Here is a 24,459-nt window from a genome sequence, read left to right on the forward strand (position 1 = left end):
CACTCATCTCACATGCTAGTACAGTCATGCTCAAAATTCTCCAAGCCAGGCTTCAGCAATACGTGAACCGTGAACTTCCAGATGTTCAAGCTGGTTTTAGAAAAGGCAGAGGAACCAGAGATCAAATGGCCAACATCCGCTGGATCATGGAAAAAGCAAGAGAGTTCCAGAAAAACATCTATTTCTGCTTTATTGACTATGCCAAAGCCTTTGACTGTGTGGATCACAATAAACTGTGGAAAATTCTGAAAGAGATGGGAATACCAGACCACCTGACCTGACTCTTGAGAAATCTATATGCAGGTAAGGAAGCAACAGTTAGAACTGGACATGGAACAACAGACTGGTTCCAAATAGGAAAAGGAGTATGTCAAGCCTGTATATTGTCACTCTGCTTATTTAACTTCTATGCAGTGTACATTATGAGAAACGCTGGGCTGGAAGAAGCACAAGCTGGAATCAAGATTGCCAGGAGAAATATCAATAACCTCAGATATGCAGATGACACCACCCTTATGGCAGAAAGTGAAGAGGAACTAAAGAGCCTCTGATGAAAGTGAAAGAGAAGAGTGAAAATGTTGGCTTAAAGCTCAACATTCAGAAAATGAAGATCATGGCATCTGGTCCCATCACTTCATGGGAAATAGATGGGGAAACAGTGGAAACAGTGCCAGACTATTTTTTTGGGCTCCAAAATCACTGCAGATGGTGATTGCAGCCATGAAACTAACAGACACTTACTCCTTGGAAGGACAGTTATGACCAAACTAGATAGCATATTAAAAAGCAGAGACATTACTTTGTCAACAAAGGTCCATCTAGTCAAGGCTATCGTTTTTCCAGTAGTTATGTATGGATGTGAGAGTTGGACTGTGAAGAAAGCTGAACACTGAAGAATTGATGCTTTTGAACTGTGGTGTTGGGGAAGACTCTTGAGAGTCCCTTGGACTGCAAGGAGATCCAACCAGTCTATCCTAAAGGAGATCAGTCCTGGTGTTCATTGGAAGGACTGATGCTAAAGCTGAAACTCCAATACTTTGGCCACCTCATGCAAAGAGTTGACTCATTGGAAAAGACTCTGATGCTGGGAGGGATTGGGGGCAGGAGGAGAAGGGGATAACAGAGGATGAGATGGCTGGATGGCATCACTGACTCGATGGAGTTTGAGTGCACTCTAGGAGTTGGTGATGGACAGGGAGGCCTGGCGTGCTGCAATTCATGGGATTGCAAACAGTCAGACATGACTGAGCGACTGAACTGAACTGAGCATCTCTAGTGGGTGTGGGATTTTATTCTAAACGTGATTTTGCCCTTCCTACAGTCTTGCTGGGGCTTCTTTGTGCTTGGACATGGGATATCTCCTCAAAATCGCTCCAGGACCCCGCAGCCGCTGCTCCAGTGCTGCTCAGCTGCCGCTCCAGTGTAGCAATGTTTGCATGGGACCTTTTGAAGGAGGTCGCCATTATCTTCATTACCTCCATCATAGTTTGGCCCCAGGTGGATAAAAGGAAGGGAACACAGCCCCACCCATCAACAGAAAATTGGATTAAAGATTTACTGAGCATCGTCCTCCCCATCAGGACAAAACCCAGTTTCCCCCTCAGTAAGTCTCCACCATCAGCAAGCTTCCATAAGCCTTTTATCCTTCTCCATCAGAGGGAAGACAGACTGAAAACCACAATCACAGAAAACTAACCAATCTAATCACATGGACCATATCCTTGTCTAAAGCAATGAAACTATGGGCCATGCCGTGTAGGGCCACCCAAGATGGACGGCTCTGACAAAATGTGGTTCACTGGAGAAGGGAATGGCAAATCACTTCAGTATTCTTGCCTTGAGAACCTCATGAACTGTATGAAAAGGCAAAAAGATAGGACACTGAAAGATAAACTCCCCAGGTCGGTAGGTGCCCAATATGCTACTGGAGATCAGTGGAGAAACAACCCCAGAAAGAATGAAGAGATGGAACCAAAGCAACAACAACACCCAGCTGTGGATGTGACTGGTGATGGAAGTAAAGTCCAATGCTATGAAGAGCAATATTGCATAGGAACCTGGAATGTTAGGTCCATGAATCAAGGCAAATTGGAAGTAGTCAAACAGGAGATGGCAAGAATGAACGTCGACATTTTAGGAATCAGCAAACTAAGATGGACTGGAATGTGTGACTTTAACTCAGATGACCACTATATCTATTACTGTGTGCAAGAATCTCTTAAAAGAAATGGAGTAGCCATCATAGTCAACAAAAGGGTCTGAAATGCAGTACTTGGATGCAATCTCAAAAACAACAGAATGATTTGTTTGTTTCCAAGGCAAACCATTCAATATCACAATAATCCAAGTCTATTCCCTGACCAGTAATGCTGAAGAACCTGAAATTGAACGCTTCTATGAAGACCTATAAGACCTTCTAGAACTAACACCCCCAAAAGATGTCCTTTTCATTGTAGGGGACTGGAATGCAAAAGTAGGAAGTCAAGAGATACTGGAGTAAAGTCAAATTTGGCCTTGGAGTACAGAATGAAGCAGGACAAAGGCTAATAGAGTTTTGCTAAGAGAATGCACTGGTCATAGCAAACACCCTCTTCCAAAAACACAAGAAAAGACTCTACTCATGGACATCATCAGATGGTCAATACTGAGATCAGATTGATTATATTCTTTGCAGCCAAAGAGGTTGAAGCTCTATACAGTCAGCAAAAACAAAGCAGGGAGCTGACTGTGGTTCAGATCATGAACTCCTTATTGCCAAATTCATATTTAAATTGAAGAAAGTAGGGAAAACCACCAGATCATTCAGGTATGACCTAAATCAAATCCCTTACAATTATACAGTGGAAGTGAGAAATAGATTTAAGGGTTTAGATCTGACAGACAGAGTGCCTGAAGAACTATGGACAGAGGTTCGTGACACTGTACAGGAGGCAGTGAGTGATTATGACCATCTGCAAGAAAAAGAAATGCAAAAAGGCAAAATGGTTGTCTGAGGAGGCCTTACAAATAAGAGGAGTGTGAAAATAAGTGGAGTGAAAGGCAAAGGAGAAAAGGAAAGATATACCTATTTGAATACAGAGTTCCAAAGAATAGCAAGGAGACGTAAGAAAGGCTTCCTCAGTGATCAATGCAAAGGAATAGAGGAAAACAATAGAATGGGAAAGACTAGAGATCTCTTCAAGAAAATTAGAGATACCAAGGGAACATTTCATGCAAAGATGGGCACAATAAAGGACAGAAATGGTATGGAGCTAACAGAAGCAAAAGACATTAAGAAGAGGTGTCAAGAATACCCAAAAGAACCATACCAAAAAGATAATCACGATGGTGTGATCACTCACCTAGAGCCAGACATCCTGTAGTGAGAAGTCAAGTGGGCCTTAGGAAGCATCATTACGAACAAAGCTAGTGAAAGTGATGGAATTCCAGTTGAGCTGTTTCAAATCCTGAAAGATGATGCTGTGAAAGTGCTGCACTCAATATGTCAGTACATTTGGAAAACTCAGCAGTGGCCATAGGACTGGAAAAGGTCAGTTTTCATTCCAATCCCAAAGAAAGGTGGTGCCAAAGAATGCTCAAACTACTGCACAATTGTACTCATCTCACATGCTAGCAAAGTAGTGCTCAAAATTCTCCAAGCCAGGCTTCAACAGTATGTAAACCGTGAACTTCCAGATGTTCAAGCTGGATTTAAAAGGCAGAGGAACCAGAGATCAAATTGCCAACATCTCTTGGATCATCAAGAAAGCAAAAGTATTCTAGAAAAACATCTATTTCTGCTTTATTGACTATGCCAAAAACTTTGACTGTGTGGATCACAACAAACTGTGGAAAATTCTTAAAGAGATGGGAATACCAGACTACTTGACCTGTCTCCTGAGAAATCTGTATGCAGGTCAGGAAGCAACAGTTATAACTGGACGTGGAACAGACTGTTCCAAATCAGGAAAGGAGTATGTCAAGGCTGTATATTGTCACCCTGCTTATTTAACTTACATGCAGAGTACATCATGAGAAATGCTGGGCTGGATGAAGCACAAGCTGGAATCAAGATTGCTGGGAGAAATATCAATAACCTCAGATATGCAGAAGACAGCACCCTTATGGCAGAAAGTGAGGAAGAACTAAAGAGCCTCTTGATGAAAGTGAAAGTGGAGAGTGAAAAAGTTGGCTTAAAGCTCAACACTCAGAAGACTAAGATCATGGCATCTGCTTCCATCACGTCATGGGAAATAGATGGGGAAACAATGGAAACAGTGTCAGACTTTATTTTGGGGGGGGCTCCAAAATCACTGCAGATGGTGACTGCAGCCATGAAATTAAAAGACGCTTACTCCTTGGAAGAAAAGTTATGACCAACCTAGACAGCATATTAAAAAGGAGAGGCATTACTTTGCCAACAAAGTTCTGTCTAGTCAAAGCTTTGGTTTTTCCAGTTGTCATATATGGATGTGAGAGTTGGACTGTGAAGAAAGCAGAGTGCTGAAGAATTGATGCTTTTGAACTGTGGTATTGGAGAAGACTCTTGAGAGTCCCTTGGACTGCAAGGAGATCCAACCTGTCCATCCTAAAGGAAATCAGTCCTGAATATTCATTTGAAGGACTGATGTTGAAGCTGAAACTCCAACACTTTGGCCACCTGATGCAAAGAGGTGACTCATCTGAAAGGGCCCTGATGCTGAGAAAGATTGAAGGCAGGAGAAGGGGATGACAGAGGATGAGATGGTTGGATGGCATCACCAACTCAATGGACATGAGTTTAAGTAAACTCCGGGAGTTAGTGATGGACAGGGAAGACTGGTGTGCTGCTGTCCATGGGGTGGCAAAGAGCTGGACATGACTGAGTGACTGAACTGAACTGAACTGAGCTCACCTATTCTCCAATAACAGGAAACTGTGAATCATCTTGAACTACTCCTTCCCCATTAATTCCCACATCTAATTCCAAGATCTCTTGATTTCAACTTTTTCCAACTCAACATACTTTGTATGCATGTTTTCCAAAAGGATTCATTAGTCTTTAATGTGGTTCTGAATGTGTGAATTTGTATAAACACATGAACACACATGCTGTGTTTAATGCAAGTTTTAAATGAACCAGGGAATGCTATCATTCCTAATGCCATTTATGCATACTGACAAGGTAACGGAGAGAAAAAGCATAAAATCTGGGTTTAGTTTTGTAAAGTAACACTAATTATAGTTATTTTTATGAACTCTTATCATCTGTTCCTACTTATACCATGAAGTAAACTAATGGTTAAAATGTGCCAGATTTATTTTTTTAGAGCTTTATTCAATTATGATTGATAATAATGTGTCATTTCTCATTGTTGATGGTAATGTAACACTACGATTGGATGATAACTTTTAGAACCTAGAAGGAACATTGCTTACGTTCCAGAAAAGAATGTTTAGATAACGCTTGTTTCATGGTCGCCAAAGTTAAGTTCATCCCATTTTAGCTAGTAGGATTTGATAGCAGATGAAACTGAATAACACAAGAATGCCAAATCAAGTTTAAAGGCAGAAGAGTAAAAGATTTTGGCCATTTACCATCTCAGACAAACAAGGCAATTAATATAAATTTATTACCATAATCACAGGGCTCTCAGGTACTGGAATACAGAAGTTCATGACAATGCAAAAGGCACTTTGAACCTCAGACTCACTCAGTCTGGAAAACACCGTCTACTATTATTGAAGATACCTGGTCATACTAAGATATTGCAATGAATTGCCATAAATATAATAATATGTTAGAAATAATAATATCTTAGAAATAATGCTTATAAATATATATGCATATATAAATAATAACTTAAAATAATATTTCAAGCTTTGCATTCTTCTTGAGGCTCAGCTTCAAGAAAAATTTTACTTAAATGAACTCATTGGCATAAAATACTGTTGAGGTAGGAGGGCTATAGTCATCATAACCTTGATTTTGAAGATGGTCAAACTGAGACCCCAGAAACTTACAGTATTTGATAAAGGGCTCATAGCGGCTTAAAAGTAGAAGCTGAGCAGTTGGAATGAAATCGTGTGTCCACGGCTTATTCCAACTGCTGTCATGGGTATTAGTATTCATTTTTTTTTTTTTTTTGGTATTAGTATTCTTATGCCTTAGTTTACTCATCTATAATATGGAAAGAACCTTTTGTAGCCGCAGATAGTAGCCTTAGTCCTCCCAAGACTATTGTGCAGAATAATAATTAAATTGATAGGTAGCTTGCAAAGTATAGGGTGTTCTTTAAATAACAAGCAACATTACATGTTAGTGTTGGTTCTACTGGACTTTGTGTTCTCTCTTACAAAGAGAGTAAACATTCATTTAGAATTACCAAAGCTCAGCACATGCTCAGCGAGTGACTAACAGTGAAGGATTCGACTCCTTCATGTACATAGTACATACAGATGGTCACCACTTTACAAGTAAGTAGAGTGCACAATCAAGGCTATTTTTCCAGTATCTGAAAGTCAGTGATCGAGGGCGGCCCGCTTGCCATGTGCACCAGTTTTTCTTGCTTTGTGGCAATAAACAGCTTTGGATGGGCAACTGATTTGAAGTAGTCCATAGAGCCATGCTTTTCCCAGAAGAAGAGGAGATTGGTCTCATCTTTGATGATTTTGGGTGTCTCAGGCATCTCCTAGGATACAGAGAACAAAGATCTGTTAGAGAACAAGAAGATGCTAAAAAAAGAAGTGACCTCAATCCTTTGGCATTTGGCCTTCGTGAGAAACACAGCACTTTAGGACTATGACTACGTAACATGATGATACAAGTTCTTCATTTGTTCATTCCAAAAGCGCTCATTACATGCCTATTAGATGTATGGCCCCGTCTATTCATAATAATTAATTTCCTTAGTTAAGTGGAGAGAAATCCAATTTCATCATGAAGATTGCCAAGTACACTAGTGTCTCGTTGTATCCTGGCAGGTAGGGTGAAACATCGCCTCCAACACGGGCATAAAGCATTATCAAATTAGTGCTCAAATCTGAGCACTAATGACTCTAAGACCTGAAAACCTTTTGACCTCTAAATGTTCAAAGCATACTTTGGGAAAATAATTTAGAATTCAGACATGTTTATCTCTGTATTTAAGTCAACAATTGAAGGTAAAAAAAAAACCCCACCTCAACACACACAACTTCCCAGGCATATCAGCAGTCCTTTGATATGCAATCCTTTGAAAGGCAATCCTTTCAAGACAATTTTTTGACAGTTGTAATCTCTTTAGATCATCCTCTTGTGAGTGTGAGAAAAGTCTAAAAGTGCTTTCATGGAAAAACAAAATTCAAATTCTAACTTGAGATGCTTTTCTATTCTTTTAATCTAAAAGAGCTAGACATCCTTTTGAGATTTCCCTGGGGTTTTCAATGTCAACAAGGATTTTATTTTCCAAACCTATTTTTCTCCTGTTTTTTCCCCCCATCTCAGTAAATGGGATTTCCCCTCTTCCTCCTGTTGGTTCAATTTCCAAAATATAACCAGATTCTGTCTCCTTCTTTCCACTTGTCTCACAATTCTCCTCACTCACCCCGACTGTTATTACAGCATCCTAATTGGACTCTATTGCCTCCTTTCTAGTCTATTCTCCAAGTTAGAAAAAATATGCAAAACCAGGACACTTCTCAGTTTGAATTCCTTTCCTCTACTTATCTTTCCTCTTTTGCAGGGTTAGCTTCCAGATCCTTGGGTGTCCCTTCTGATCTTTAAAACTTGCCTATAACCTCTTGAAGGTCTAGGGCTAGGGGCACTCAGACCCCTCTATTTGGAACGCTTGCCCCATCACCCGTTTGATGGTATACTCCTTTCTGTTGACAGCTCTGAGCTCACAGGGAGCTCTGTCTAAACATTTTCTCTATCTCAGCACCCTGTTCATTGGCTTTACAGCATCTTGCCCTTTTTGCTGGTCATTTGGCTCATCTACCATCTGTGCTCCTTGGAAGATTGACTTCTATAAGACTTTGGCTCACTACTCTCTACTGAGCTGCTGACACTCTGCTTGAAAAACAGAAGGCTTTCAATAAACAATGTTTGTTGAACGAATTCACGAATGAAGCTACCGCCCTACTGTAGACATCACTTTCATCTCACTTGATCCAGGAAAGAAACACATGCACCCACATAAATCCTAGTTGGGGAGGGACTGGGTGGTGAATTATACATTTAGTGAATAAGAGTCATCTACTAGTCAGTGGAGAAACATTTGGCTGTAGTGGGCATGTGTTTATGTCTTTATGTTCGGACGGGAAGGTGGTAGTGGAGATGAGGCTGGGATGACACAGAAAACTGGCACCAATGAAGAGAGGGAGGACGTGGAGTCAGAAGGCCAGGGTACAGCTTTTTGCTTTGTACTCTTCGACAGGTGATTCATCCTCCCTGATCTCAGTGGCTTACTGAGTTTCTTAGAGGCAGACTCCATTGTCCTAACGCCTACAGTCACGTAGGTCAGGTAAGAGTCAGTAAGGCTCAAAGAAGGATGGAATGTTCAGATGCCCAGGAATGGGAGGTGAATAAGGATCAGGTAGGGAAAAGAGCAAGAGGAAGGCAATTTCCCTTTTATGTACTTTGCCACTGCCATCTTGCTCCATCTTGCCTCACAGATCCTGCCTAGAACTGCCTCTGGGGATCAGTTCAGCTCAGTTCAGTTCAGTCACTCAGTCGTGTCTGACTCTTTGCGACCCCATGAATCGCAGCACGCCAGGCCTCCCTGTCCATCAGCAACTCCCAGAGTTCACTCAGAGTTGCGTCCATCGAGTCAGTAATGCCATCCAGCCATCTCATCACCTAATGACCTGGGGAGTTCATCTTTTGGTATCCTATCATTTTGCCTTTTCCTACTCTTCGTGGGGTTCTCAAGGCAAGAATACTGAAGTGGCTTGCCATTCCCTTCTCCAGTGGACCACATTCCGTCAGTGGGTCAGAAGTAGGATGGGAAGGTGGGTAGGCAGGTGAAACTGTGGTAGGAAGGAAAGAACTGGGTCATCCTGCTAGGGGTGTCTGCCTCTTGGGATCACCTACAAATGCATGGGCTGTAAATGAAGGTAAATTGGAGACTGGGAACAACTGACCTTTAGCAAGACGGGTTCGTCTTCATTTTGAGCACTCACAAACAGTTGAGTTTTTGAGATTCTTAGAGTCACAGGAAGCTGAGAATCCTCTTCTGATATATAAGCAACCATGTCAAATTTCACTGGCAAAGAGAAAAGCCAAAAAAGAAAGTAAATCCATTGTATTTTCATAAAATCAAGTGTTTATGAAGATGCTGTGTGTGTGTGTATATGTATGTAGTTATGTCCCCAACTATGATGTAAGTACCTGAAGCTCAGAAATGGAATTTATATTGATACATCTTTGTATCCCTCACAATGTCTGCCATATTTACTAGGCAAGTAAATACCTAATAACTTTAGAATTCTCTGTGTTGAATGAATGCTTGTGGGTGGATTATTATTGAATCTCTTATAATTATATTAATGGGATAAGACCTTGGAATTTTTGAAGTCATGAGTAAAATGGGGAGATTTAGGGGAGCTGATGCATTCATATGTTGCTAAGAATAGTGAAAAGCAGTTCAGTTTTCCTTAGAGAACAATGCTTAATAGGAGCTGTAAAATTATTTATGCCTAGAAATCCAGCATTTGGAATATGCTCCAAAGAAATACCCTCATAGGAAAAGAAATAATTCATACAAAGACATGTGCAACTGAATTATATAGAGGAAACCCTGGACACCTGCAAAGCAACATGACTGAATATCCTAGGGCCATTAAAAATGGCAAATAACATATACCCTGTCCATATATGGGAAAATTATGTGAAATAATATTAAGTAGGAAAACAATTGATTTTGTAGAACACAAGATAATTTGTGAATGTCATAGAGTAGAAAGCATATTAGCTGAAATATATCCAATCAGAAATAGCCCTGCTTGTTAGCACAGAGTAACCTCTTTTGATCTCTGAAAATCATTTTGTTTACTGATGACATGTCCTTAAGCTAAAAATATGTGCAACATGGAAGTTGGCTTGGTGTAACAGAATTTCTTGGATCCTAAATTTCATTCTTCAGAACACATGCAAATCTTCCAGTTTTGTTTTTTTTCTTTAAAATTATTGGGTTCTTTGCCTCACAATTATGTTATCAAAGATAAGGATTCTTTCTAGTTTGGTGTTATTAGGAAGTTTGATGAGCAGGCTCCTCATTGGCTTCTGAGTAAATTTGGGTAAGTCATTATATATTTCTGAGACTCAGTTTCCTTACCTTTAAAATATGAGGATAAGAGTGTCTCAGAGAACCAAGAGAGATAATACCTCAGAAAGCTTTTTACTGCACTTAGTGCTTTCAGAGCTAGGACACTTGTTAAAGCTTCCAGATTTGGTTGAAGTTTCTGGCCTAACCCAGAAGTTTGTTTGTTTTTTTTTAAAAAAAACCAGGGGTGATGTGCTTCCTGTGCAAAGCCAGGAATCTAGAGAGGTTTATTCTTTAAAAGCAGAAAGCTTAAAAGAAATGCAGAAATAAAAAGGTGAGGAGAGGGCTTCCCTGGTGGCTCAATGGTAAAAGAATCTGCCTGTGAATGCGAGGACAAGAGTTCGATCCCTGGTCCAGGAAGATCTCACATGTGGTGGACAACTATTTAGCCACTGCTTGAGAGCCCAGGAACCACAACTATTGAGCCCTTGTGCTGCAGCTGCTGAAGGCTGAGTCCCCCATAACCCCATGCTCTCCAGCAAGAGAAGCTACCATAACGGGAAGCCAGAGCACTGCAACTAGAGGGTAGGCCCTGCTCCCCACAACTAGAGAAAAGCTCCTGCAGCAATGAAGACCCAGCACAGCCAAAAATAAACAAATCAATCTGTTTTTTTTTTTTAAGATGGGGAGATGACAGAATTGTCCATTTACCTGCCTCCTCCAGATTATTTAATGTAGCAGCCGTCAGGTATGGACCTGACATATCTCGAATTATACTTTGATTGAGGGCGTCGTTCAGGATGCATTCCTGGTGGATGACTCTCATAAAGTTGTATTTCACGTTACTCTGGAAGCTGTAATGTGCTGATCTGGGCTTGATGATTTCTAAAACCATTATCACAAGCTCAGATTAATGTCCAAGTACAAACACGGATGATGTATCTGCTCTAATACAAGCATACAAAGTAGTTATTGAAGGCACCTGAAGAATATCCCAAGGGAGGTGAGGAAATTGACATAGAAGTGAAATCACCCCATCAGCGGAATTGATTCCAGGATTACCCCATGGTTACTTATGTCTAAAAACTTTGATTCTTCAGGCAATGGTTATTGTTTTTTTTTTTTAAGAGATCACATGTACAACTTTTTTGGTTGTTTGGAGGTTTGGAAGTAACCGGGAAGACTCCTCGTATTCTCCAACTACATTTTCAAATGAATGCACCCTGAGAAAAGAATCCACTAAAAATTTTATATGTCACTGAGGTGCCAGTATAAATGTCTACCATCTTTTTGCTTTAAAAAAGTTTTTTTCTTTTTTTTCCTACCTACCACCTTTCTGAACGGTGGTATGTTTCGAAGCTTTACAAATCTTCATGGCTCTGAATACTTTTACTTCCAGGAATGTTTAATCACTGAGGAAATAAATGATGATAGAAATGAAGATTTATTGATATAGACAGTCATTGTCACATTACATATATTGGTGAAAAACTGGTGCTCTAAAATGTCCTTTATGTATTGATAAATGAGGAAAGCTGCATATTAAATTGCACATAGTTGATCCTAGGAATGTTCTTCATGTTTGTTACTCTGTGTGTACACAGAAAAGACTGTAAGGAAAGTGATGTAGTGCTGGCAGTGGTAAACTCTGAGGGGTAGTATGAGTAATTTTAATTTTTTTTTCTTGTATTTTCTAATTTTCTAGGTGAACATGTGTGATCAACTGTTACTTTAAAAATATTAGATTTATAATTCACGAAGAGGCTTGTACAGTAAAGGCAAGGGGGAAAACTCATGACATCTATAGTCAGGTAGAACTGATATGATTTGATGCTCTACCCTTACAGACTGTGAGATTTTGGGCAGGTCACTATCTCACTGAGCTTAGTTTCCTCACATATAAAATGAGAGTGCAGAGTTGTTGTGAAGGTTAGAGATAATGCAATCATTAATAAGTTAGTAGTGTTTGTAGTATTAGCAAAAGTAATAACAACAATAATAGCGAACATTTATTAGGTATTTTCTATGTGCCAGGCATTATTTTAGTTCAGAAGTTAGCAAGAGTTGACTCATTTAATCTTCACAACAATTAGGGGCTTGGATTAACTCCATTTACAGTAGAGGAGACCAGAGCATAGAAAGGTTAAGTAACTTGCCCAAGACATAACTAGTATGTGGAATAGCATAACCTGTAAGTGGTCACCCACTCACGGTATATAATTACTTTCTGCCAATAGGCTAGAAGTCACATGACTTAATCATATGGCCACCAAGTAAGCCTGTGAGCACATATGCTAAGCTCAAGCACTTACTGCTCTCTTCCCTTTGCAGAAGGATAAAAATTAATTTTCATTTCTTACAATTATCAGACAAATGGGTGGTTACCCTCTTGTTACTCTGGTTTTAGGTTTTATTTTCCCCTACACTCTGCTGTCTGCATTTTGTTGAAAACAGAAAACAAGGATATTATTGTTTGACCCCTTACCTTCTTCGGTATCATTGGCAATGGCTTCCAGGTCATCATCGGTGATGAACTGATTTAAACTCAACCGTCTCTTCTTCAGAATCTTCCCATTGGCTGTCACCATCACCACATTCTCCTTGAAGCTAAGCCTGGATGTCTTAGAGATTTCCGAGGTATCCAGGGACATAAACTTATTCATGTGGTCCTCACGAAGTGGCTCATAGCTTGCATCATAGAAGGACTTCTGAGATGAAGGAAAATAGAACTGAGAGGCCAGTGAACAAGACTCCTTTACAGTAGGAGTTTTGTTCAACAGTCTTAGAGAGAAGAGTGGCCATTTTGGCCTTGGCAACCCACGTTTCATTGGTCTTTCCCTCCCCCGACTCTCCTTCCCCCTTTCCTCTGTATGCCTCCCCTTTCCCTCTTACCTCCCACCTCTTCTTTTAGGATTTCCCTCAAACGATGTGATCTTGGCAAGGTTTTTTGTCATCCCTCTTCAGACTCAAAAATGAGACCTTGTTATACTTGGTGAAGTAAGTCAGAGAAAGACAAGTACTATATGATATTACTTACATGTAGAATCTAAAAAATAATACATGGCTTCCCTGGTGGCCTAGTGGTAAAGAATCCCCCTAACAAGGCAGTTTGGGAAGCTCTCACTTCCTGTGGAGTAATTAAGCCCCTACGCCACAACTGTTGAGCCTGTGCTCTAGTGCCCAGGAACCACAACTACTGAGCTCACATGCCGCAGCTATTGAAGTCCATGCGCCCTAGGGCCCATGCTCTGCAGCAGGAGAAACCAGCCCATTGAGCAGCCCAAGCACCACAACAAAGAGTCGCCACCGCTCGCTCGCTGCAACTGGAAAAAAGCCCACGCAGCAGTGACCCAGAACAGTCAAACATAAATAAATAGAATAATTTTAAAAATAACTTGAAAAAATATACAAATGAGCCCATAAACAGATCAGCAATAGACTCACAGACATAGAAAACAAACTAAATGGCTACCAAAGGGGAGAGGGAAGGTTAGGAGGGATGAATTAGGGATATGAGATTAGTAAATTCAAACTACTATACATAAAATAGGTAAGCAAAGATTTACTATATAACACAGGAAATTATATTCAGTACCTTGTAATAACCTATATTAGAAAATCATCAGAAAAAAATGTATCACCGTGCTCTACTCCTGCAGCTAACACAGGATTGTAAATCAACTACACTTCAGTTAAAAAAAAAAAAAAAAGAGAGGTGATGAGATGGGTCTTCAAGTGATGCTAGTGAGTGATTTAGCCTTCCAGTTAGTTCTTTCCAGAAGGTTAAACATCTACTTGACAAGGCTCAAATATTTTAGGAATATTCCTCTAGATACAGCTTTTAGAGTCACTCTCAAAGACACACAAAGCAGGACCTATACTGTTTTGTGGTCTCTTAGCGAAATAACACAGCATCTGAATGACTGCAGATTTTTTACTTTCAGTTGGCCTGCTTCCTCCACCTCAGCTTCATGGACTATTAGATCTAGAAAGCTACCTCTAATCTCTGGAGCTGATGTTAGAGAGGATATCCACAACATATCATTTAAGACCCCTGGGGAAGTAGCCCAGGGGGCCTGGCCAGGGAGGGTATAAGCAATCTTCTGATGGAAGGCTGACCCAGGAGATTTCATTCTTGGAGTTTCAGGTTCATTCTCCTCTGTTCTGGGAAAATCCACGGAGATGAAGGGTGCCATCAGCTGTTAGTCTAGAGAGGGAGCTGGCCTCACTTATCACGAAGAAATGAATCTCTCTGGACTTCCAGTGAAGGCAGAACAAACGCATCTAAGATTCAGCTGTTGCTGTTCTAGTAGAGAAAATACTGTGTAAGGATAGCAATCTCCTAAGAATTACAGTCATTTGCTTACCTGATTCAGAGAGAGGTGGTCAATTTCAGAACTATAGTCTTCATTTTCACTGTTAAACAAGATGATGAGAATTTAATTCTGTTTGTTATATCACTACATTCACTGGGCAACATATTTTAATAACCAAACTAGCTTTGGGTAACACACATACATAGCCATTATTGTCATCTTTGAAAATTAAGGACTTCTATGCATACACATCCATACAGTAATTTGTACCTGATAATGTGAAATTAGTAATCATCAGGCCAGGCCTTGAACTTTACTTGTACTCTATCAATAAAAATGAGGCTTGGCCAATTTACTGTAGAGCACAGGTACTGTAACCTATAATGGAATATAATCTGAAATACATATATACATATATAACTGAATCACTTTGCTGTACACCTGAAACTAACACAACTTTGTAAGTCAGCTATACTTCAATTAAAATTTTTTTAAATTAGCTCCCCCTTCATCAAAACAAATAAATAAATGAGGCTTGGCTAACGGATTGAAGAGTGGTAACTGAATTTCAGGGAAAACATTTAAACTTCAGGGAGAATTCCTTTTGAAGCACTTCATCAAAATTTGAATCAAATAGGTTATTTGTTACACTTTGCTTTCCTGTATTCATTAAAACAGATTTAATCATTATACTTTCCAAAACATGCAGGCAAACATTTCCATTGTCTGCTTTGTGTTAGTGTGTAGGTAATGTGGAACACTGCATCTGTTTAAGGTGTTCTATAAGCTCAACTTTTTATTATCTTTCTTTTGCATCCGAATGAGACTGACTGCGTAGGTTTCACATGCTCAAATTGCTGTGAAGCCATTTCCCATTCCAGATTGAGATCAAGAAGTTTTCCTAAGAAAGGTTTCTCTTTCTGACAATCTATTACTGTAGCAGGGCATGTTGACTGAAGCTGGGTCTAAGTAGATGTTGAGAACTGCTAGGAGTCAGGAGACCTTAAAAGTAATCTTTCTAAAATGGCCATCTCTGTGTCAAAAATTTCACCTTGGTTTACCTACTAGATGCTTAATTTCCCTGAGTCTTCTCTGAATCTGCCCTGACTTCAGAGGTAGAACACATCTCTATAGCCTCTGCTGGTCTTGCCCCATTGATAGTTACTGTAATCCTAGCTGAATTCTTTCTTTTTAAAAAAATATATATTTTGAGCACAGAGTCTTAGCCACTGGACTCCCTGGCAAATCCCTCCTAGCTGAATTCTAATGTGCCTTTCTTCCCTCATTAAGTCACAAGAGACAGAATCTCTTTCCTACCTGTAACAGTTCTTCAGGTCTTCAAAGAGGTCAGGGACTTTGGCCATCTTCACTTCTGCAACAGAAAACACCAGTAGCTGTCAGTCTGGCCATTGTGTGAACAAGACACCTGCAAGGGGAACCACCTCCCTTGTGCGCTTCTAAGACACTTAATGAACGAGTGAGCTCACACCCAGCATTCTTCTTTTCAATTCCTTTGAATGATCTGCCTATGTATTTGCCTCCCCTGCTAGACTGTAAGCTTCTGTTAGAATCTCAGTATCTCTTAGGCATCCAACCCAATGCATTGCATTTGGTAGGATTTTGATGAAAACTTGAATAAGTAAAAAACCAAAACCAAAGAACCCCAACAAGCATGAAATATTTAATTTATACAGTTGCAAGAGAAAGAGTTAGAAATTCCCAGTTTTCTCTGAATAGTTTTTGACAGCAGAGACTATCCCCAAAGGAAGGCTTGGCTGTAATCTCATGCTCTCATAGGAAACCAGTTCCTCTGTCGCTCCATTTCCCACCAGCAGAGAGAGAATCATATTCTGAAATCTGACTATGATTCTAATTAACTCGCCAAACCAGAGAGGGACGGCAAAGGAAGGAAGAGGCTTAAGCTTCAGAGGAGGCAGTTTGAGAGATCACAGCCAAGGAGGAAAAGCAAAAAATATTATAAGAGCCAAAGATGCGATAAGGACGATACCTTTGCTGAACCGAGCTGGCAACAATGAGATGACCGGCTCCCTCGTCTTCGCGCGGAGGCTTGAACTGAGCCGGGCTACTTCGCCTTTTGTCTGCTTCGGAGTGGGCGTGGCCACGATTGCGTCACTGGGAATTTACAAGATTTCTGTTTTGTATGTAAGATCATTCAACCTATACAGGTCCAAATAATGACAAATTGTATACTTGAATATAGTGTTTTCAGGAAAAATTCCTAGAGATTCCAGGAGTTTCTGACTTGATTCATTTATTTATTGCTTTTGCTGTTAACAATTTTAAACCTGTGGTCTTAGAAAAGGGGGAAAAGAGCAGGAAATTTAAATTTCTAAAAGTATTTGGTGGAGGAGGGAGGGAAAACTCCCCAAAGCAGAATTGTAGATGGTTAGAGTTGGAGGGGTGCTTAGGAGCTTGTGTTTCGGCTTATTTCGTTTATTGCACCCCAGGGCTGAGTATGAATTGATGGAATACTTGACAGCCCCTGGCAGCTAAGGAGTGGCTCTTGAGGGAAGCCGATCCATCTTTTCTGCAGAGGTTTGCTTGAGTAGCCATAAATCAGTCTGAGTGTGGGAAGACAAGCTCCCAGTTAGGGCACAGTAGAAGACAGAAAATCGACAGTCAACCACAAAAGTCAATCCTTTTACTCCTCTGAATACTGTCAGTCTGTTTCAGACAGAAGTGACAGAGCTTTATGAGAAAACTCTATGCCCTGGCTCATGTTATAGCAAAGTTACCTTCTACCAGAGCCCAAAGAGAAGTCTAGTCTTCTCTAGGTTAAACCCAAGGTATATTAGGATAGCTGGAGACTCAGGGAGTAGCTGGATTCAAGAATGGAGATTGGGTGGACCTCCCTGGTGATCCAGTGGTTAAGACTCCACGCTTCCACAGCAGGGGGCATGGGTTCGATCCCTGGTTGGGGAACTAAGATTATACATGCCATACGGCATGGCCAAAAAAAAAGATTGGGAGAAAGGAAGAAGGGACTCTTATACATGAAACTGATTCAGTGTTGCCTGGCTGTTATCATCAAAGACTTTTTCAGTATTCCGAAGATGGCCCAGTTCAGGTGGCAGGACACCAGACTCAGCAGATAAATGTCTTCGTTTTCCTGGTTGGAGTTTAAGCCACATAATTTTAAATAAAGGAAATGGATGGGGAGAGTCAAGGAGGAATTTTTTAAAAAATTAAAGAGAGAAAGACAAGGCACCAAAGTGCAACATGTTATTGAAAAGCACAAAAAGCTCAGAACCAGAAGTAAAGTGTGAGTAAGGTATGCTGTTTGGTTTTGTTACTTGTAAATGATGAGGCTGATTTTGTGATCATCAAGGTCTGTCCTAGGTGCAAAGTCTCTGGTTCTGATTCTGTAGCCCAGTTCAGTTCCTTCTGGTCATAGATCTGGTGTTATAATAGTTATAAACAAGAGCCACAGAAATAAATGGTATCCTGGGTGCTGTGCTGTGCTTAGTCGCTCAGTTGTGTCTGACTCTTTGTGACCCCATGGAATGTAGCCCACCAGGCTCTTCTGTCCATGAGGATTCTCCAGACAAAAATACTAGAGTGGGTTGCCACGCCCTCCTCCAGGGGAACTTTCCAGCCCAGGGATTGAACCCAGGTCTTCTGAGTTGCAGGTGGATTCTTTACTATCTGAGTCACCAGGGAAGTCAATCCTGGATGCAGGCAATGTAAATGTAGGACCAGGCTGGGGTCCAGCTTGGGGATCTCAGGAGGGATCCTTTTGTGGACAGTGATAGCAGCCGACTCTCTACATCTGTGCTTCCCTTTGGGATACCCTGGTGGCTCAGTGGTAAAGAAGTCGTGGGCTTGATCCCTGGTTGGAAAGATCCCCTGGAGAAGGAAATTGCAATTCGCTTCAGTATCCTTGCCTGGGAAGTCTCATGCACAGAACGGCCTGGCAGGCTATCTTCCATGGGGTCGCTGAGAGTCGGACATGACTGAGCACACACGCATGCACGTGCTTCCCTTCAGGCAACACAGAAATATTAGCTCCGATCACCCCCTCTTGCCTCCTACAGATCTTGTGAGAACTATTACTAAGAAACAATTGCAAAGCACATTGTGAACGTGGGCTGCTATGGAGATGCAACTAAACAAAAATAATAACAGCACTAATGATGGCTTCTGTTCCTGGGAACCTGTATAGTCATCACTGTAACACTTTAGTTCACTGAAGAAAATATCGTTCTTATGAAAATAATAATTGGAAACTTTGATAGGGAGGACATTTTCAGGCGAAGGCCTCCACTGAAACCCTGAAGATACCCAGTTTCTGGGAGGGATACATACCACATCTTTGGTAATCCAGGAAAATACCCTTGGTTGTACCGGCAGTGGCAACGCCCATCCTGGCCGATGTCACATCTCTGTTGTAGAAAATTCCTCAAATGTGGCTGTTGAATTTCTCAAGGGGGGTTTGAACGTTTTTTCTAGTCAGCCAATTGTGGTTGGAGTCTTTTTCTAGGACGTGACTTTCCTTGAAACCAGTTTTCAAAGAAAGAACAAAAATGTGGGTGGGGTTTAGAAAGTGAGAGGTCCTTGCTTTGTTTTGGGGAACCTGCTTTTCTGTAAATGTGAACAAAACTTGACTTGTGATTAAGTCTCAGCATCAGAACCCCTCTTTCTCAGAAACAGAGAGAGAAACCTACGGAACCCCAAGAGTGTTTGGAGGTTGTCCTGAGACTGGGACTTTGGGTGGTTTCATGTTATACTCATTTCTTGATTCTTAGGAAACCTCAACAATCCTTCTTTAGTCCTATTTACATACATCATTAAAAAATTTTATGGCTCACTTCTTCTGTGGCACGTATTTTGCTGGGCATCGGTATATTTTCTTTCATGATTCACAAAATTAGGTATGTGGGATAGATGATGTAGTATTTTGGTTGGTGAGTGGATACACTTTACGAGCTTGAAGGCTGTGGGTCCAAAAAGTCACGGTGATGCTTTTCATTTGGAAACTGCTTTACATAGTTCACAAAGAGCTCTCACCCGGGCAGTCTCACTGACTCCCCACTTTACCTATGAGAGATATGGATCACCACCCCCTTTTACAGCTGAGGACTCTTGAAGAGGTTAAGTGACCAACCTACAGTCACAAAACCAGCAGAGGCAGCACCCGAACTCAAGTTTCTGATTCCAAGCCCAAGCTTCTCTTCCCACTGCATATAGATAGACGCTTATCTCTTATCACCACCAATGCCAAGTGACAGGGCTGAAATGGATTGTTCTTAAAGGTCTTTTCTGCTTTAAACAGCCTATCATTCAGTGATTCTGGGGTTCTTTGTAAAAAAAATAAAAATGAAAATAAACAAGGAAATGTTTGAAATAGCTTCCCTCTCTTCTTCTCCAGTGAAATCTCACTTTTTTCTTTGAAATACAACAAAGGGGTGAAGGTGATGAGTGTACTTGAGTACCTAGTCCTGGTAGAGTCTGGCTGGGGGCTTCAGTGATGCTCTTGCCTTTGTACCATGAAGATGGGAAACATCTATATGCATCTTGGGGACCAACTTTAAAATCATTGCAAATAGTGGGATGTAACAGGGTCTCTGGAATAAGAGAGAAACCTAAGTCCTCTCTGTGAATTATGGGGGAATGCAATGATTTCTTTTTAAGAGATGAAAAGCCTCTTCAGAGAAATAAAGTGTGCAGAAACCATCACATGCAGAGATTTTTGTTTTAACTGATGCCCTATGTAGTTGTAATCTGCTTTTTTAAAATTTAAATTTATTTTTAATTGGACGATAATAGTTTTACAGTATTGTGTTGGCTTCTGCCATATATCAACATGAATCAGCTCTGCTGCTAAGTCACTTCAGTTGTGTCCGACTCTGTGCGACCCCATAGATGGCAGCCCACCAGGCTCCCCCGTCCCTGGGATTCTCCAGTCAAGAACACTGGAGTGGGTTGCCATTTCCTTCTCCAATGCATGAAAGTGAAAAGTGAAAGTGAAGTCGCTCAGTCATGTCCGACTCTTCACGACCCCATGGACTGTGGCCTACCAGGCTCCTCTGTCCACGGGATTTTCCAGGCGAGAGTACTGGAGTGGGATGCCATTGCCTCGTATATGCCATTGCTCTAGGTATATGTATATTCCCTCCTTCTTGAACCTCCTTCCCACTTCCCACTCCTATAATCTGCTTTTAAATTCCAGTTAGTGGGAAAGAGGAAAGGACCTAACAGGTAACCTTGTTTTTGATGTTCTGGGTGTTATACTACATTATCTCCTTTAATTCTCTAATCACACCGGTGGTATGAGGTCAGTACTCTTATCACATTTACAGAAGAGGAAGTCAAGGTCCCTCCAGAGACTTGAAGCAGTCTATCTAAGGCTTCGAGGTTACCAGATTGCTGAAACAGGATTCAGAGTCCAGAGCTGAGTTTCACTCAATCATGAGGGACTCTCTTTCTCTTAGTGTGACCTCTTCCTTTACTTTGCCCTTGTTGATGTCTACTTTTTTCTGCTTTGTCCTGTTAGTCTATCAAAGGACCTAGAAAGATATGTTGGAGAAGGATGCACTGCAGACACTCTAAACTCTTACTCAATCAAAGAAGAAGTCACTCAGCGGGAAAGTATCAAAGTCCCAAGGTCACACGGAGAGTTCATTATGAGAATGGGAAGGAAAAATGAAAACTTTTTCTTGATTTCTAGTTCAAAATATCCTACTATCTAGTGCTACTGACTCTTTTAAATTTTATTTTTGGTTGCATTGGGTCTTTGTTGCCACTTGCACATGGGCTTTCTCTAGTTGCAGGGAGCGGGGACTTTTCTTGTGGAACGCAGGCTCTAGGCGTTCGGGTTTCAGCAGCTGTGGCATGTGGGCTCATTAGTTGCGACTTGCTGGCTCTAGAGTACAGGCTCAGTAGTTGTTGCACACAGGCTTAGCTGCTCTGAGGCATGTGGAATCTTTCCTGACTAGAGATCCAGCCCACGTCCCCTGCATTGGTAGGCAGACTCTCATCCACTGTTCCGCTAGGGAAATCTGACCCTGGCTCTATGATAAAGAAAGTTTAGGTTAAGAAAAAAATCTCTTTATGGTGTTTCACCAGTATGTGGAAAAGGAATTAACAAAATGAGATTCCATTCAGTGAGCAAAACCATCTATGTTTTCTACTCTCCTGGAAGCTGACAGTAAAGGCATTCATTGATAATCTCCTCAGTTCAGTTCAGTTCAGTTTAGTTCATTCGCTCAGTCGTGTCTAAGTCTTTGCTACCCCATGAATCGCAGCACGCCAGGCCTCCCTGTCCATCACCAACTCCTGGAGTGCACTCAAACTCACATCTATCAAGTCAGTGATGCCATCCAGCCATCTCATCCTCGGTCGTCCCCTTCTCCTGCCCCCAATCCCTCCCAGCATCAGCATCTGTTTCAAAAAGTCAGTTCTTTGCATGAGGTGGCCAAAGTACTGGAGTTTCAGCTTTAGCATCATTTCTTCTAAAGAAATTCCAGGGCTGCTGTCCTTCAGAATGGACTGGTTGGATCTCCTTGCAGTCCAAGGGACTCTCAAGAGTCTTCTCCAACACCACAGTTCAAAAGCATCAATTCTTTGGTGCTCAGCTTTATACAAACTGAGATAAAAGTGTTGTGAGAGCATTGAACAGAAGAGCTAGTCTGAGATTGGAAGTGGGTAGTTCAGTGGGGGAGGGAAGAGGGAACGTTCCTGGCAGAGCAAAGGCTGTGGGGGGTCAAATGATGAAATGAAAGTAGGGCTTTGAGGCTGGAGCCTAGAGTTGATGGGGGGAAGGGACCTAAGAAGGTGGTGAAATTAGAGGGGAAGGAAAGCAAGAACCCATCAGACAGGGCCTTGTGTTGGCCCCACTAAGCTCTTTACCCATTTAATTTTGGGTAAACTTTGAGCAAAAAACTAAGATCATGGCATCCGATCCCATCACTTCATGGTACATAGATGAGGAAACGATGGAAACAGTGACAGACTTCATTTTCTGGGCTCCAAAATCACTGCAGATGGTGACTGCGGCCATGAAATTAAAAGACGCTTATTTTTTGGAAGCAAAGTTATGACCAACCTAGACAGCATATTAAAAAGCAGAGACATTACTTTGCCAACAAAGGTCTGTATCTTCAAAGCTATGGTTTTTCCAGTAGTCATGTATGAATCTGAGAGTTGGGCCATAAAGAAAGCTGAGCACTGAAGAACTGATGCTTTTGAGCTGTGGTGTTGGAGAAGACTCTTGAGAGTCCCTTGGACTTCAGGGAGATCCAAGCAGTCAATCCTAAAGGAGATCAATCCTGAATATTCATTGGAAGGACTGATGATGAAGCTGAAGCTCCAATACTTTGGCCACCTGATGAGAGGACCCTGATTCAGGGAAAGATTGAAGACAGGAGGAGAAGGGGGAAACAGAGGATGAGATGGTTGGATGGCATCATGGACTCGATGGACATAAGTTTGAGCAAGCTCTGGGAGTTGGTGAAGGACAGGGAAGCCTGGTGTGTTGCAGTCCATGGGGTCGGACACAACTGAGCGGCTGAACCGAACTGAACTGAAACTTTGGGCAGTTACTCTGAGAACTCAGAGAGAAGAGGGGTGGCTGTGACTTTCTCCAGATGGAGAAATTCAAGTTGTCAGAGTCAGGAAGGGACAGTTTCATGATTGGTCAGCAAATCCTTATTTAGCTGTGATCTTCTTGCTTTGCATAAAGCTTATTTGTTCCCTAATGTATGTGCTTTCTTGTTTCTAAATTTCCTTTCATTCTTCTCTTGTGGTGGTGCTAAATAGGCCTGTGTCCCCTCTTTGCCTTCTCTCTTGACTCTGTGTCCCTTTTTCTCTCTTTCACAGACAAGCTATAGAAATCAGAGCTCATCAGAAAGCTTCCTGTGTGGCAACAGACATGTTTGGGCCTGTTTCTCATTTTCTTCTTTCTGGCTAATTGTGACTGCTTAGTTAGAACTGCATTTTTAAGTAATTTCATTTTCTTTTGAGTCATTTTTTCATAGTAGTCATGTTTATCTCTGGTCTGAACTTGTTTCTCAGTTAAAAAAAGCTTGTATTACTTTTAAACATGCAGATTAAATATTGCCAGGGAAATTTTTAAAAAATGAAGAAAATACACCCCCTCTTGAATTGAATAACTAGAAATATTCATTATTACTATTTTGGTGCATTTCCTTTCAGTCTTTCTTTTTTTCAAGCCATGAATCTATTTGTTTCATACACATGAGATACTCCATGCACTTTCATATTTGCTTTCCTGGGATTTAGGGAATATGTATTTGGTAGACCATGTTCATCAAATATTTGTCTCATTTCTGGGGTTAATTAATAAGTGTCTGTCTTTATTTTCTGGTCTCCCTTGCAGTCAGATTAGATACACAGTTCGTCCAGCCAGTGCCCTGTGAGCAGGAAGTGAGACAGTACTTGTCACATCTCTAGGCTGATGCAATCAAGGGCCAGTGTTCACCACCGTCATTGCCAAGTTCCCCTGATGCAGCAACTTCGGAGGTCATGTGTTCCAGAGGGTGTGGTCACAGATGCATGAGGTGTGGGCGGAAAAAGCCTGAGATTAGAACAGTCTGCATTAGTGTTAACCATACTGACATTTTAGGACTTATTTGTTACCCAGGTATAACTTAACCTATTCTGACTACTACTATGTATGACCATCCTTCCTTTCTCTGTCACAAACTCTAAGTCGCTTCAGTCGTGTCTGACTCTGTGCGACCCCATGGACGGCAGCCCACCAGGCTCCCCCGCCCCTGGGATTCTCCAGGCAAGAACACTGGAGTGGGTTGCCATTTCCTTCTCCAATGCATGAAAGTGAAGAGTGAAAGTGAAGTCGCTCAGTCGTGTCCGACTCTTCACGACCCCATGGACTGCAGCCTACCAGGCTCCTCCATCCGTGGGATTTTCCAGGCAAGAGTACTGGAGTGGGTCGCCATTGC

The 24,459-nt window shown here is 41.4% G+C and overlaps 1 protein-coding gene across 1 annotated transcript; it reads right to left on the minus strand.

Moving 5' to 3' along the window:
- Window positions 1–6,458: 6,458 nt before the first annotated feature.
- Window positions 6,459–15,882, minus strand: IL1A (interleukin 1 alpha). Its single transcript, XM_052649493.1, has 6 exons — window positions 15,836–15,882; window positions 14,570–14,618; window positions 12,688–12,910; window positions 10,914–11,087; window positions 9,082–9,203; window positions 6,459–6,650 (listed from the first exon to the last, which is right to left on the minus strand). Exons 1-6 carry the CDS (start codon window positions 15,880–15,882, stop codon window positions 6,459–6,461), a joined length of 807 nt encoding a protein of 268 aa, XP_052505453.1.
- Between the last annotated feature and the right edge of the window lie 8,577 nt (window positions 15,883–24,459).

This window comes from Budorcas taxicolor, chromosome 11, assembly GCF_023091745.1.
Source record: "Budorcas taxicolor isolate Tak-1 chromosome 11, Takin1.1, whole genome shotgun sequence".
Taxonomy (NCBI): Eukaryota; Metazoa; Chordata; class Mammalia; order Artiodactyla; family Bovidae; genus Budorcas; species Budorcas taxicolor.

Coding starts and splice junctions, on each gene's coding strand:
- IL1A (XM_052649493.1), bottom strand. CDS start 15,882: ATGGCCAAAGTCCCTGACCTCTTTGAAGACCTGAAGAACTGTTACAG. Junction 11,088..12,687: donor TGCCAATGATACCGAAGAAG/GTAAGGGGTCAA, acceptor TAATGGTTTTAG/AAATCATCAAGCCCAGATCA. Junction 6,651..9,081: donor ACGAACCCGTCTTGCTAAAG/GTCAGTTGTTCC, acceptor TCTGTATCCTAG/GAGATGCCTGAGACACCCAA.